The following is a 15,441-nucleotide window of genomic DNA, read 5'->3' as shown; positions in this document are numbered from 1 at the left end:
AGATATTTCATGGCCTCCATGACTTAACGGGGGAGATCTGACCATGTGTTTTGTCCTTGTAAATTCAGAATAGTGGAGGATGAAGATTCAGATATGATATAGTTAATACACATAATGGAATATTTTTTTTATTGAATGAAATTTGTGGTAGATTTTTTTTTTTTAGCAATATCATAATAATGCAATGAGAATCCATTTCAAACGAGTATTTATTTTTTTGTGAGAAATATAAGTCAAAATAGATGATGAAATATTTATTAAATTTTTTTTTTTTCCCCATCGCATAGTGCCACTCCTTGATCCCTTACAACATGTCTGTTTCAGTCTTGTTATCATTTGGAAAAACATAGCTTCGATAAGTCAAGGTTCTGGAGAGAGCATAGCTGCTTTAACCAAAAAAAAAAAAAAAGAAGAAAGAGCATAGCTGTGGTCAGTAGAAAAATATCTTGTTATAATAATAAATTCTAAAAAATACATCAATTTCAAAATTGAAGATATGACCCTTGATAACTATAAAAGATTCTATTTAGATTATTATTATTATTTTTAATGAAATATGATAAGATTTGTTTTCTATTATTTTATTATGTTCTAATGCACTCCTCGGTCAATAGTTTTGTATAATTAAAAAGTCAAAGAATGATAAAAAATAAAATAAATTTTATAAACAATAATTAAATAGGATAAAGTAGGTGTTGATAAAAAAATTTTATTTTATGGTAGTGGCAAAAGCTTTTTAAACTGCTTTGTCAATTATTTTTATAATAAGAGAAGGGAGAAGATTAACATGGAACTCACATGGTTAGATAAAAGATAAGTTAATCTCACTATTTATTATGTGAAAAGGATATAAAAGAATGTGTAAAGATGGGGGATGCTTCGTTTACCTTTATAATTAATCACTACCTATGTTCTATCCCCCTACCTTCCCCCCCAAAAAAAAAAAATTATGTGAATTCTCATTCCCCTCTTTTCTTTCGTGAACATTGTTACAGTGAACCTTATGAGGTGTAATAAATCGTAAAACATTTAAGGTATACATCAGATACGTACCCTTTTCACATGAGATTTCGGATATTATTATTTTTAAAAAAATCGCAAGAGATCATTGTCATATCACATGAGATTGTGCAAGAGCATCGACTTGAATAAGATTTTTGACTTCACATAGGTGAAGAAGTAATTATGTGCATCCCTCAATTTGGGCTTAGAAGTCATGCGAATAGAAAACTTTCTTTTTCCATATATATTATTATCTAATAATTATTAGTCATCGAGCCGTTCTCTTATCCATGGTAAGTGCACAATATCATATAGATGATAGGTCACCTTAGGAATCAACATCAGATACGGATCGGACAGGCCTGAACCAGATGGCTTTGCCCTTATTTTCTTAATAAAATCAAAAATTTTTTTTTTATTGATAGATTTACCCTCAATCTGTACCGTGTTCCACTGATACAAAAGATAGGTGAGGTTTCGGGTCCCAGTTGGACAGCCTTGGCCCTACCCATGCCCCTAGAACGTAACCACTAACCAAAGTCCGAGGTGGCTCATCTATCAACCTTGGCTGGGGATCACCGGCTCAGAGAAGTATAGCTATAAGCCGCCGTGAGTGTAAATGAGGACAAAGGGGTATGCTCTGATAAAGCTTCGTGTACGGTCAATGGAGACGGTGGTGGGATTGTGGGACCATGGGAGTGGCTGAGTGGGCCAATGGGTTTATATTATATTATATTGGGGGATTTAGAAAGGGCAGAGTCAACCAAGTTAAATTTCCCTAAAATAAAAAAAAATGTACGGTAGTGGATGTGAGATTTAAGTTTGATGTTGATTTCTCCTCCTTCGGACATCATCGATGACGTCATGACTCACGATCAAATTTGACACCACTACTACTTTGTCTAATGCTTAGCCATACGCTCGCGTAACAAACGTACGGTCAGATGCCACCATTGCAGTGGGGCTCACCCCTGCATGACAATCTTGGCCGTACGTCTAATAAGAGCGCGTTGAGTTAGCGTTTCACCATCTGTACTATTCCACGTTTGTCTACGATGTACGGATTATTCAAATCTATGTACACATTTATCATATCGTCATTTGCTTTGAATTTTGGGTTTCCAATAAAGAATTTTGGGTTTACGACAAAGAGACGAAACCTCACTCTTTTTTTTTTTATTTTTATCTGTGAACACCGGTTATCTAGGCCTTCGCCCTGATTAGTCCTGCGAATTTATATTGATCTTACAATCGCATGAATTAGGTCATACTAGGGTTGAATGAGAATAATTCAATTTTCACTGAAAGCAATAAAGAACACTAAACACCCCATATGAATGAACCAAGGTGTGACTAGTAGAAGTCGAACTCAGGACGAAACCTCTCACTACTAAAACTTAATTTGTTTTATAAATTATATTTAAGAATGTCAATTTAGAATTTAAAAAAAAAAATCCTTTAAGTTGAATAAAAAATTTCCATTTGGTTTTGATTATAGAAGTCAAAATTTCGATCGATTTGATTCAGTTTTGATTTTTGAAGGTTAATAATGGTCAATTTTAATTTTTAACCATACCGAATAAAAAATGTTACTTGAAGAAACCGAATTCAAACAAAGCCTAAACCGTACTAAGCCCAAAAAAGTTAAAACACAAGTCCTAAGATTTTAGATTTCAGTCTCTTTCGCTGTCCATCTTTGATTATGGGCTCTCTTCACTTCTCTTATGCCGTTCTCGAGCGTTGAAGTGCTGCAATATTTGTTGATGAACAGAGAAAAATTATAATTTCTCTTTCACCAACTTTGATTATAATAAGATTTTTTTGTTATATAAAAGACAACATCATATATAGGGATTGCTTAGATCAATAGGGGTCAATCAAACACAACCAAACTTCGCCCAACCAAGGTCAATAAGGTTAGGGTGGGTTTGGATTGAGATATCCCAAAACCACCTTCGAATGGGATGGCCTGGGCTGAGTTAAGGAAACCTAGGGTTACATTGGGTTTTAGGAAATCCAGCCGGTCTGGACCAGTTGCATCCTCACTACTAACTTGTTTTTCTGGCAGACAACATTGCAAGTTAAACTACCACTTTACCAACTTTTGCCTTCACGCACTATTTCACAGTGAAAGAATCCAAAACCAGCCATTAACCATTAGGTTACCAACTCGCCTTCTTGTTCATGGCTCCATAACACTGTTATTAGAGCTTGAATTCCCTCAGAAATAACTTTTATAAGGATCCGATTATCCTAAACAATGGTGTGAAAAAACCTTGGTTGTCAAAGTCTAGTTTGATTGGGCTTGAGACAAATGATCGATGCAATCCTTTCTTAGGCCTACATAGCCACTAATAGTGTTGGAAAGGCCTTTATTAGCCCAAGTAGGTGGCAATCCTTTGTTGGGCCTACAAAGCCCACTCAACTATGGTCCAATTAATAAGCAGGTCATAATCAACGCGTTTGATCATCTCCGGCAGCTAGACTACCCAGCGAGGCATCTGACGGTTGGGAGGACCTGACCATGTATTGGAGGGGTGTGTCCAAGTCTTTCCAGCCCTCGAATACTTCTCTAGGCAGCCCAGCGGCAGTAGAGGTTCTGGGTCATTATCGGGCGATAAACCGATTACTGGGGCATGTGTGGACCACCTGATGATCTACTCTTCCTCTTAGACCCATGAACACATGTTAACTCAGATATTAAAGGCTAAATTCATTTTTAAAAGTTGTAATTATATGGCTCTTTTACGCTTTTGGTTCCAAGATCTGTGTTTAGTCACGGCATTAGTGAACAAGAAGAATATTTAATCAACTCCCTCACATTTTTCCTTTTGTTGCCAAGTAGGACCCACCACTATGGTGGTCTGGAGGGAAAGGGGGTGCCCTCACATTAGTGAGAAAAAGAAAATCTAATCAGAATTTTGAAAAGCTGCTAAAGCAACTAAGTATCATATCTTTCTCTTCCAGAAAGATAGCCAGAACCCCAATCCCTTTTCCTGGGTGAGGCAGAAGAGAGCCCATCCCATGACCTCTTGGGACCTATTATTCCTAATGAATAAGGGTGTGAATTAGAAACTAAAATTGTTTATGGAAATCGAAGTTATTAATTGATTTGATTTTAAGTGAAACTGCTTAAATCATTGGTTTTGAACTGATGTATGCTATTGAACTGATTATACATCTTTTTTTCGTGGTCCACTTCTCTAAGAGGATTTTGGCGAAACTTGAAAATTTGCCACATGAATTATTCACATTTAATCTTTTCTTTAAACTTAGTTTTAAGGCGAATAGAAAACTTATGATCGAAACAAACCAATGTGAAACTATAACTTTATAACCTTCAAAATTCTCAACATAATTAAAGCTTCATATTTTATCCATCATCCTAATTAATCCTTCTAAGGATGATGAGATGATATCCAAATTCTAAAACAAAAAGCATAAGCATGTGACTGATGAAGGAAACAAAGGTAGTTTATGTATTACTCTGCCGGTAGAGATTCGATTCTCTTGCTTTTGATTCTGAAGTTTCCACATAGTCCAGGATGTTTCTTTTTCTCTGTTTTTCAGTTTTCCTTGTCTCCTTCAAATTAGTGTTGTTGGGTCCCATCGAATCTATGCAACCATTCCTCTGTCAAAGTTGTCTAGTACTCTGATTCTCTTGGTCATGTAATCTTAAAAGGAGAAAAAGATAAAGCTAATAACAGTATAAAATCTCTCTTTAACCGTTGGAGTTGGAGAGATAACTCTCCTGAACAAGCTTTGGCTTTCCAATCTTAATAGATGACGAGCTGAGTTTAAGTTGCAGGATCTAACTAATAAGATAGGCTTAGTATCATTGGTTCTTTTCATAATAAAATGGGTTTTTTGAATCTGGTAGTCTGGATCCTTGTTCTTAGTTGGCAGAAATTAAATCAAAATCTTTGCACCACTTCTCGAGTTAAATTTGAACAACTAAGGCTAGTCTACACTCAAACGAAACCCAGAATCCCAATTTGGCATTAGATTCCAAGTTCCAACAATGGTTTATATGAATTATCCTTTACTTAATCTCCACTCCAGCTCTTTAATTAATTCTTCAAGTTATTCTCTTGGTCTAACTCCATTTTGAAAAGTAGATGCTTACAAGTTAGTTAAGAAACCATTAGTTCAAACTGAAGCTATAAACAAACCTCTCCACATAAGGAAGAGCAGAAAAACTGAAGATCATCTCAGAAAAAAAAAAACCCCATGAAGATGGATGAGCAGATCATTCATTTTAGTCACCCACAACACAAGTTGAAGCTCCGGTACACTGAAATCCCCTTCGACTGCGATGGGTGTAAGGAAGCTGGTATTGGCCTCAAATACGAATGCGAGCAATGCCAATTTGAGTTACACAAGGTATGTGCCATAGCTCGTCCTGTAATTACTTATCCCTTCTACAAGAAATGTGAATTCAGGTTCTATCACCGACCGCCGGGGGAGGAAATGAGGATTTGTGATGCTTGCGGGAAAGATGTGCTAGGATTTGTGTACCACTGCAATAGGTGTGGTTTTGATCTCCACCCATGTTGTGCAAACCTCCCAAGGGTCTTACATGATGGAGACCACAACTTGCATTTGTCCCTAAAGCTTTCCAGTTCATGTCATCACTGTGGTGGCAAAGGTCCTGGTTGGTCATACAGGTCTGAGTGCAGGAACTGCAGGAACTATAACCTTCATGTGTCTTGTGTGAAGGAGTTGTTGGTGGAGAGTTGGCAAGCTATGTATTTGAATGTGGATAATAATAAGGTGAGGGAATTGCAGACCAGAATCCCAAGCCTTGAGGGTAATAACTTGGAGAGGCATCACAGGGGGAAAGGTGGGAAGATGAAGAAGTGTTGCCAGATTGCTGCTGGTGCAGTTAGTGTTATAGTTTCAGCAATTCTTGGAGATCCTACTGCTATAATAGCTGCTGCTGTTGGGGCTCTCATATCCAAGTGAAGAACCAAAAAAAGGATGGAAAGAAAGAAAAAAGGAAATTTACAAGCATGGGTTTGTTATAGCTGCTGCTGTTACTATTGAAGTCTGTGAGTTTATAAATGGGCTTTTATGCTTTTGGGCCCTTTGTGTCCTTGACTATACTTGTTTAAATGACAATAATTTGTTTGTTTGCATTATTATTATTTTTAATTTGGGTTCTTTTTGGGTCTTTTGTGTAGTCAAGCAGGTCAGTGGTTGGTTGTCAGAGAGTGTGAGGAACTGTTTTTGAGCTATGGTTATCTAATTCAGTGTTTGGTTTCATATACATAAGCATATGGCTCCCTTAATTCTTGTCTTTACTTTTTCTCAAGAAGTCCTCCCCAACAGCTTCTCCTTCCCTTCAGCATTCTCTTCTTCCCAAGATGCCAACCCACCCCCACCCCCCTAGGAGAAAAAGGAATTTTACTGGGGCTCCCTTCGTTTCCTGTTAAAACTTGCATAGGAGGTTGAAAATTCCAGTAAAAAAATTTCCTCTAAGGATGCTTTTATGTGGAAACAAATGGAGCCTTGAAAGAGAAGGCAACCAACTCATCAATCTGGAAAGCAGTCCTCTATGGATTCCACATTCTCAGTTCGCTCGATAACCAAAGTATGGTGCCACAATCTAAGGCTACGTTTAGTATAAATTCTTGGCAATGCATCCGAGGTCGATCATGCAATTCGAGATATCACATCTAATGCACTCTTAATTTAAAAAAGTTCACTGTATTATTTCAAACACTTTCAAAATATATTTGTATAGTTCATTCTCTTTAACTAAGGTTTAGAGTTGAGATCTTCAAGGGGTAGGGTGTGTGGGACCCACAAATGGGAAACTGAAAAGATGAGATGACATCTACATTAAACTAATAGTGGGTTCGTAGGTGGAAATCTAAGATTGCATTTAGTATGACTTCTTGGAATGCATTATCGAGCTAGAATACATAACAAATGCAACCTAGCTAAAAGAAATGATGGTGAGAGAATCACCACAAATGTTTCAACTCATATTTTGAAAGCATTCCTAAGCGACTCCCCTTCCCTTCTTCCCCCTAACTCCCCCTCTCCAACGAAAAAAGTAAAGAAGTTTTCAGAAACATCTCTCATGGGGGGAAAATGCAAAGGCATAGATCTTGTTAGTTTGAGAAATACGAGACACCTCTTTCCTTTTCCCTCTTCTCACGTTTTTCCCATCAAATATCTGGGGATGAAAGTTCTTAATTGAGCCTAATTAGACACCTAACAATGCACTTGATATAGAGTTTGTGGCAAAGTTGGAACATGGCCCATTGGATCGGGAAGTCTGAGGAGCCTCAGCCCATTCATTAACATATGGGCTAGAGTGCAATGCCACCAGCATCCCAAATTATGGGTGCACTGGGTTGAAACAATTCAGTAATAACTTTGAGAGTCTTGGATAGACAGGCTTACTATTAGGGCCAAGGTTTTAAAACTTGGGATCGGATCATATCGGACAGATTTATCCCTATTTTTTTTTATTAGCATTTATCTTTATGCCTTACTAGTGGATCGATCAAGGTCCATACTGTTCTGATCTGACTGATATTGATCGATCTGATCAAAGTTTTAAAACCATGATTAGGGCTCTCATTTGTGTGATTAGTCACTATCCAGTTGTGGATGGACCCACCAGTCTTGGATATTTAACAGGGTATTGAATGTACCAGATTTGGATTTGATAAATTGTGATAAGATTATATCCCATCCTGTAATATTCCCATTCATTAATAATTAATTGAAGTCCAATTGCAAGAATATGTAATCGTATATGCATCCCAAATTCATAACCAAATCATGTCACATTAATCCTACCAGAAAAAAACGAATAATTTGACTTCATTATCTTCACACTTAGTCTTTTCTTAACCTCTTGCCCTTTAAGACTTTGAAAAATCCCCTCCATTCTGGGCCTGTTTAGAAAACAGAAGCCCATTTTCCTTGTTGGGTGCAGTCTAAGGCCCAACATCCAGTCAACATCATGATGTTTGGGTTGTGACAGGAATAGCCCAGTTAGCACTTTCTCCACCCCATAAAGGAAGCTGCGGTTGACATTATGCAAAAGCGTATGGCTTAATTTTGGTTGGTTTGGGTATCGCCTATTCTCCACCCCACCACCCCCAAAAAAAAAAAAGTTCTAAAAGTAGAAATTTACTTAAGGGAGAGGTTCCCACGTAACTAGTGGCAGAGGAATCTACATTCCACATCACTGGCTGATGAGAGAATAGTATCATTCATATGGGCTCCCATGATCAGAACAGGAGAGAGAAAATGATAAAAAAAATCCTTTGTAAAAAGGAAATAATAGCTTGACGTTGTGGGAAACTTTTTTCCTTTACTTGATTGGCCAGATGGATCGAGTGACCTTATTTTATGATTCATAGGGCAACTTGAGCGAATTGATGTCAAATCAAATCTAGGTGTCTTAATTCAGTAGCCAAACTAAGAATCAAGGTTGGTGAATTGTGCAAGAATTTCTTAATCAAATTGAACATTGAACTTGGCAAAACATGGTTAGGGTAAAGCAACTTACCAAAATATATGCATCAAGAGAAAACTAGTCCTCAATAAATACAATATGATCATGCAGTATATCACAATTCATTTACAAAGAAATCCATAGCACTCAAACCCTTTACAAACACAGTAACAGATTCACAACTGACCACACATCTTTCATAATCTCTCTCTCTGTTTTGGGTTTTTAGAGTAGGTGGAGGGGAGGGAGCTAGGGGATTAAAAGACTGTCCATCCAGCTTGGTTCTAGGAAATTCGCATGTTTATGTCATTATTCATCTTCTGTTGGGGGAACTTCTTTTGTCACAACACTATCAAACAAAGCTTGTCCAACCCCTTCTCCTATCCCTTCAAGCAGCCCTCCAATAAACCCAACTAGCACATGAGATGCAACACCAACCGCTCGCCCAAACTTGCTAGGCTTATCAGGGGCCTTGATGCCATTGGCATAGAGCCCATTAACTATGTTCTTAGCACAAACTGCATGAAGATGATATGAACAAATCTTACAACAATAAACCAATCCTGAACTCTTCTTGTTACAGTAATCACAAATCAAATCTGAGTCTCCACTCGTCGACATCATTGATGATAAAATTTTTAGGGTGTGTGGATGCACCGGAAGGTTCATTTCCCAGGAAAGCTGAGCACAACATGGATGCATCACAAAGTTACAAGTGCTACAACGGAAGGCATATCCTTTTGGGGTCTTCCCACACACATCACAGCTCAATCGCGGATACCCACCTTAAATTTTTTAAGAACCAGTGACCAAAATAAGGAAACTGAGGAAAAAATGACCTAAAAGTTCGAGTTTTTAAGTAAGGACAGGGTCAATGTATACATCAACAAAACAAAACAAAGAAGAAGTTACCTGATTTAGTGTGGAAGACGAGGGGGTGTTGACTGTGGAGTGAGTGGGTCTTGAGAGATGGAGGAGCCAAGGCACAGAAGTCATGAAGATCAAAATCACATTCAAGACATTTGAACATGTTGCCTGCACCGAATTCTTTGCAACCCATGCACGTGAAGAGATAGGGATGGTGGATTTGTGTTAGGGTATGTGGGTGACTGAAATGGAGGATCTCTTTGTCCTCTCCAAGGAGAGTAGGAGAGGTTGATCTGTTGTTGGTCATGGTAAGTAATGTTATCTCAAGACTTTCTGAAGAAAGGATTTTGTGTTGATGGGTTGCCTAGACTTTTAGACTGTTTTAGACCTCAAAGAACGGTGGAGGCATGGAGAATATTGATGCAGGAAAGTTGGATACAAAGCAGAGTAGATTATGTTTCTCTTGGTAGAGGAAGCAAGTAATATATATATATATATATATATACGGATCACACCGTCATTGAAAACCCTTTTTATTTTCAAAATGCACACAAGAGCGGAAGATGAGGGCGGCTGAATCATGAGTTCACTTCCTCCCTGCACGTTCACCTGGCGTATGGATCAGGGGAAAAAAATCGTCTGTTTTTCTTCATCCATGTTTTTCTTGTTTTGCTACCTTCAGAAGGCGACATGTGGCATTACTTTAAGTGAACGGCCAAGATTGAGTTAAAAACCAAACTGGATGTAATAACTCTCACCCAACTGAATTAATCTTGACCGTTGATGACACGTTTCATCTTCTGCAACTAGCAAAACACAAGAACAACAGGGATTAGAAAAACAGACGATTTTTATCCTAGATCAGGTGTCAACACTTGTCCCTTCTGTTTCCATAAATATCTTTTTTCACCATTTTAAGTGGTAGCAAGTGGGATATGTATTGATACCTAATCATGAATCACTTACCCATACATGTATGCTTCACTTACGATTAAATCATGACATGTGTTTTGTTATTTTCGTAAATGCGCCTCTAAGCCATTTATGTATTCACAAAAGCAAAATGATACATTTCATCACTTAAATGTATGCAAAGAGTACTTGTATTTTGTAAATTGGGTTCATATTTCTTTGTTTCCCTATAAATTCTTACGATATGGGGAGGGTATTAGGGTTATGGGAATTTCTTTCTAAATATAGAGACATAAGGAAGAAAGAAAACATGTAAACCTTTCTCCATTACTAGTGAAACTATTTTCATCTCTCCATGGACATAGGCACCTTAATCAATCACCTAAATCATTAGGCTGTAGCTTGGGTGAGATTGTTTCTTTCATTCCATTTATTGTGTTTTATGAATAATGAATAGGTTCATTTTATACAGTTGGTGGGTCCACTAAGCATCACCTATGGGATGTGGCCCCACCTAGTGTAGGCCAAATAGTAGATTCAATGGCTTAGTTTGCTAATTTCACCTGCATACTTATTGGAGAAAAAATGGATTAATTAATTCTACGCCGTCTAAGCAAAGATAATAAAGAAGATGGAAGGAAAAATCAGATAAATTCCTTGGTCTTGTCTAAAAGGAAAGTAAACTAATAAGATGATGATAGAGAATGGAGGAACTGGTAAGTGGCCAATAGGCAATAGACATTTCCCAAAAGCTGTGGATAATTAATTTTCTTTTGTGATAAATATGGATAATGGTAGTTCATAATAAGGGATTTGCAGAAAAGACAGGACCAGATTTATTAATAGAAGGTTCCAATTCATTGGTTTCTTCCTCCAAGAGTCTGCAGCGCCGCCTCTATGCACCATTGATAAATTATTAATTGCAGGGTCCCATGTAGTCTGGATTCTGAAGGAATGGGTTGGGAAGCTTCATTAGGTTGAAGTAGATGCTGCTCAGGGAAGAAAAAATGAGACCATTTTGTGAAAATCTCTGCTCCTTTTCCATGAAAAGTCTGTTGCTTTTTCAAGAAAGTCTCCGCTGCTTTCCTTTTAGCTTTTGCATCCCAAGACAATGTCCCACTCCTCCAAGATTTTGGCTACCCTTCTCCTTCCAAATTGTAAAAATGACCTTCTTAGAGAGAGCGAGAGAGAAGAAGAAGAAGAAGGATATAATGGTGAATTCAGAGGAGGGTAACTTTGTTCATCTCCACACGTTGGGAATCCAGCTCCCATGAAAGTGTATTCTTATTCGATTCTAAGTTAACAACACAAGAAAATTTGGCATCTTTTTTTTTTCTTCTCTCTCTCTCTTTCTGAACTTTTTCCAGTCATGGAAGGAAGGTGTCAAGGTGGGTTCCTCTTGTTGTCCTCCAATCATAAAAAAAGCTGATATATGAAGAGTAATGTAAACATTTCTATTTTCTTCCCCTCCTTTTCCCTCTTTTTGAGTTGTTGAGCTTTTAAATCAAGATGCTTTAGAATCACTTGACTTAACTGTTAAGGGTCATTGATTGATTCACCATTATAGGCCGCCACCCATGACTAATTAAAATTTCTGTTTATTAAGTTCTTCTTACTTCTTTGTACATCTCAAAAGAGAACTGCGTCTGGAGAGAAAAAAGATTAAAATGTGTGGGAGGGAAGGAAATCTAAGAATGAAATGATATGATTTGATTTGATTCGATTCAATACAAAATATAGTAGGCCGAGAGCAAAATTAAACACTTTGTTAAACCCATTTCCTGATTGCATATGCATGAGTGTTCTAAATTCTAAGTGACTTACCAAAATGTGGAGACTTGGTGCAAATGATCTAATTGGGTTAAATATAATCGGTTTAACAGTTTGTGAAGTGTTCGAATTCGACTGGTAAATGGTTTAAAGCTTAATCAACCTATTTATTAAACGGTTGCACTTTTTAAAACTAGAACCAAACCATTTATATCATAAAATAATTTGGCAATTCAATTCAATTATGACAAAGTAAATAAAAACAGTTTTTAATTTTATAACCTTCCATCTGTATTGATCCAACAATACAAAATTAATCAAAAATTAAGATCAGAATCAATCCGATTCAACCAATTCTGACAGACATAATCATAATCCTCAAATCATGGTCTGATGTCTGAGCCCAACCTAGTAAGGTGGACGGCTAATTATTGCTCAAAGAGCGCCAATTCGGATCGACTTCCATTTATTATCAACAGTTGAAAGAAAAATTTAGGTAGGTGTTTTACTATTTTTATATTAAAAATTGATGCATTAGTTTAGGTTTCTTTCTATGGCTCATTTCATGAGAGGAAGAGAGGGATAGATATATATGTGCTGATGTATATTCAAGCCAGAGAGCTCAAAGAACCTTTTTTTTTTCAAAAAAAATAAAATGTAAAGGATTTTTTTTTTTTTTTTTTTTCTTTTCAGTAAGATAAAAGTAAGGAGTTCAACACTAAGATGTATCATGTGGAAGATTAATGCAGCAATTTGAAGCGTTAAATATTTAAGAGATGGTCTAGATCAGCTGCATGCTTAACGCGTTAAATATTGAGTTCAACACTAAGATGTATCATGTGGTCTTGTCCCTCCTATATGATCACCTTTTTTTAAATAATGTTTAAATGGACCGAATCCGAATTAAAAATAAAATTCTTTAAAATTCGTGATTTTTTCAAAATTTAATATAAGTCGCGAATAATTCGGACCGAATCCAAATTAAACCGAATTATTCGGTCCATTTAAACATTATTTAAAAAAAAAAAAAAAATAAAAAACAATTTAAAAAAAAAAAACAAAAAAAAAATAACCCAATAAGCTTTTTTGACCGAATCCTTAAATTAATCAATCGAATTATTCCGAATAATTCTCCGCCCGAATAATTCCCGAATCCGAATTTGCTAACTATGGGCCTGATACAATCCGTGAAGCAAATGGATTAGGGGTGTCAACTGGTTGGGTCTAACCGTGACAGGCCCATTGAGCTAATCGGGCTTACATTATGGGCATGGTACTGTTTATATTCAGTTAGTCAGGCTTTAATTGGGCTTCATATAATCTGGTCTAAACCATGCCTTAAATGGGCTATAGGACCATTTAACTTCAGACGGGCTCTAAATGGGTCATGTCTAAAATTAGTCTCTAAAATGAAGCTGCAAGGAGATAACAATAAAGTAGACCTTAGACGGCCTTACAAAGTCCTTAGAATGATGTCCTATTTAGTTAAGGAGGTGTCTTTACTCTTTATTCTTTATGTTTATGGTTTGGGACTTTGGGGCCAGAATAGGTATAGAATAGGGTAAAAGGTCTAAAGAAGTAAGTCATTCGACATAATCGGGCTTAGTCGGGCTTGTAATCAATCGATCTCACTCGGCAGACTGATGGGTTTGATACTCATACTAGGAACGATCGATTATAATCAAGCTGGACCTGAGCCTATCACGTTTATTAATCAGACAAAGCCAATTCAGACTTTAAATGATCAGGCTCAATCAGGTCTGCCGGGCCAGGCCTGGAATTGAAACCTCCAAAATGGACTTCTGTTGTTGGTATTTAATCTCTTCTTCTACATTTAATTATTTTTAATCTTCCAATTAATCAATAAGATCACGTTTTTTCCCTTCTAATTGGTTTAGGCCTTTTGTATGAGCTGAATTGCATCCGTCTTTCGTGTAATGATATAAAGGCAATGTGATTGATACCTTCTTTATGACATTCACCTGTGGAGGGTTAGGTGATTTCTCTATAAGGTATATTTTTAACCATTGAAAGAATGTAAGATTTATTTGATGAGTATCCATATGAGAAACCCATTTTTCATGAAGCTCTTGCCACTGAGAATTGGAATAATGTTCTTCGAATATCTGACATTTTTCAGCATTCCTAGTGGACCTGTATTCCTGAATAAGGAATCTCTTATTCATTTGAAATTTGGGTTCTTTGATGATATGAAACATATAAATACTTGGTGCTTGCATATTAGAAGGTGTTGGTGAAGAGGACCCATTTCAGTGTCAGTAGGAGCAAGAGGAGGCTGATTATTAGCCTGAGATTGTTCTCTTTGAATCGGACCATAGACAGGTTGATTAACCTGAGAAGGTGTACAATTTGTACTTTGAAGATTGATTATTCCATCTAAATTCTCATTCTGAACTCTAGATGTAGAAGCACGAGAGGGTGCTCGAAATGTTGGATATTCAAAGGAAGAAGAAATCATAGAAGAAGTAGATCTATGAGAATTGTCGAGTCTATGATCAAACATGATTTCTACATCACCAGATAGGAGTTAGGTGATGCAAGATGGAGAAATCCTAATGGGTGGCTGAGGCTGAGTCACAGAGGTTAGAGTTCAAGAGTCAAGAAGATTAATTTTTGACTATCTAATACACCGGGGTACAAAAACTTGAGACCGGTTAGAATTAGCCTGGAAACAAACAGTTTGACCACGGGGATCTATAACCGTAGCATTTGGGGCGACGGTAGTCATTACCTTGTAATAGATACGATAAATTACTAAGAGATTTTGAGTTCCCAAAGCTATATTGTATCCATACGTTTTTAAGAAAATAACAGCACCATCAAGAATATTTGGATCTGTTAAAGACATGGGTAGATTGGATCTGTATTGAAAATAAATCGGTCCTTCACAGAGACTGGTTTCCACTAAACCCATTAGAGATTCATTAAATTCAAGCATTCTAGCATCTCTAATAGCAACTAAAATCATACTATTTAACCCTAGCAGTGTTAAGGGTTTCAAAGCAACTTTAACTAATCTGATGTGGATAAACTTAAATCCACACTCTCTATGTCTCTGTAGTTGAGAACTAGTTAAGAGTTAAATTTGTTCTTGGTCAGAGGTAAGAGTATGAGTGCTTTCACTAGTTTTTATGACATAATCACTATGAAAAGCAAAAGTTCCTTTATGGTATACCTTAGATTCAGGTATTCTGGGAATGATATAATTATTAATGGTAGCTTCTAAGTTTCTGAAAACCACTTTATCGAAATTATGGACTAAATCATTAGTCCTTCCACTTGTGCTAACCTCAAAAGATGATGATCTTCTCGAGTTGGACCTAAAGTATGAAGCCATAGTTTAGATGTTCAAGTCAATAAAGGTTTCAGTCAATATATCCTACTGCCAA

At 36.8% G+C, this 15,441-nt stretch overlaps 2 protein-coding genes across 3 annotated transcripts; one reads left to right on the top strand and one right to left on the bottom strand.

The window, feature by feature from the left end:
* The first annotated feature begins 5,150 nt into the window (after window positions 1-5,150).
* Window positions 5,151-6,273, top strand: LOC122083832. Its single transcript, XM_042651740.1, has one exon. The coding sequence runs from the start codon at window positions 5,233-5,235 to the stop codon at window positions 5,965-5,967; it is 735 nt and encodes a 244-aa protein (XP_042507674.1). The 5' UTR covers window positions 5,151-5,232; the 3' UTR covers window positions 5,968-6,273.
* Window positions 6,274-8,543: 2,270 nt separating this feature from the next.
* LOC122083099 lies at window positions 8,544-9,917 on the bottom strand. 2 transcript variants are annotated; one of them, XM_042650791.1, is made up of 2 exons: window positions 9,395-9,917; window positions 8,544-9,000 (listed from the first exon to the last, which is right to left on the bottom strand). In XM_042650791.1, the coding sequence occupies exons 1-2, from the start codon at window positions 9,654-9,656 to the stop codon at window positions 8,792-8,794; spliced, it is 471 nt and encodes a 156-aa protein (XP_042506725.1). In that variant the 5' UTR covers window positions 9,657-9,917; the 3' UTR covers window positions 8,544-8,791. The 2 variants fall into 2 exon arrangements, with proteins under 2 accessions (XP_042506725.1, XP_042506723.1); XM_042650789.1 differs by having other exon boundaries at window positions 8,544-9,267; window positions 9,395-9,912.
* Between the last annotated feature and the right edge of the window lie 5,524 nt (window positions 9,918-15,441).

Source organism: Macadamia integrifolia, chromosome 7, assembly GCF_013358625.1.
Source record: "Macadamia integrifolia cultivar HAES 741 chromosome 7, SCU_Mint_v3, whole genome shotgun sequence".
Lineage (NCBI taxonomy): Eukaryota > Viridiplantae > Streptophyta > Magnoliopsida > Proteales > Proteaceae > Macadamia > Macadamia integrifolia.
The sequence above is the reverse complement of the archived record's forward strand: the minus strand, read 5'-3'. Positions and strand labels throughout refer to the sequence as shown.

What these genes read in the sequence shown, in the direction of transcription:
- LOC122083832 (XM_042651740.1), top strand. Translation starts at nt 5,233, where the DNA reads ATGAAGATGGATGAGCAGATCATTCATTTTAGTCACCCACAACACAAG.
- LOC122083099 (XM_042650789.1), bottom strand. Translation starts at nt 9,656, where the DNA reads ATGACCAACAACAGATCAACCTCTCCTACTCTCCTTGGAGAGGACAAA. An exon ending in CGTCTTCCACACTAAATCAG is followed by an intron (nt 9,268 to 9,394) that starts GTAACTTCTTCT and finishes AAAAAATTTAAG; the next exon opens with GTGGGTATCCGCGATTGAGC.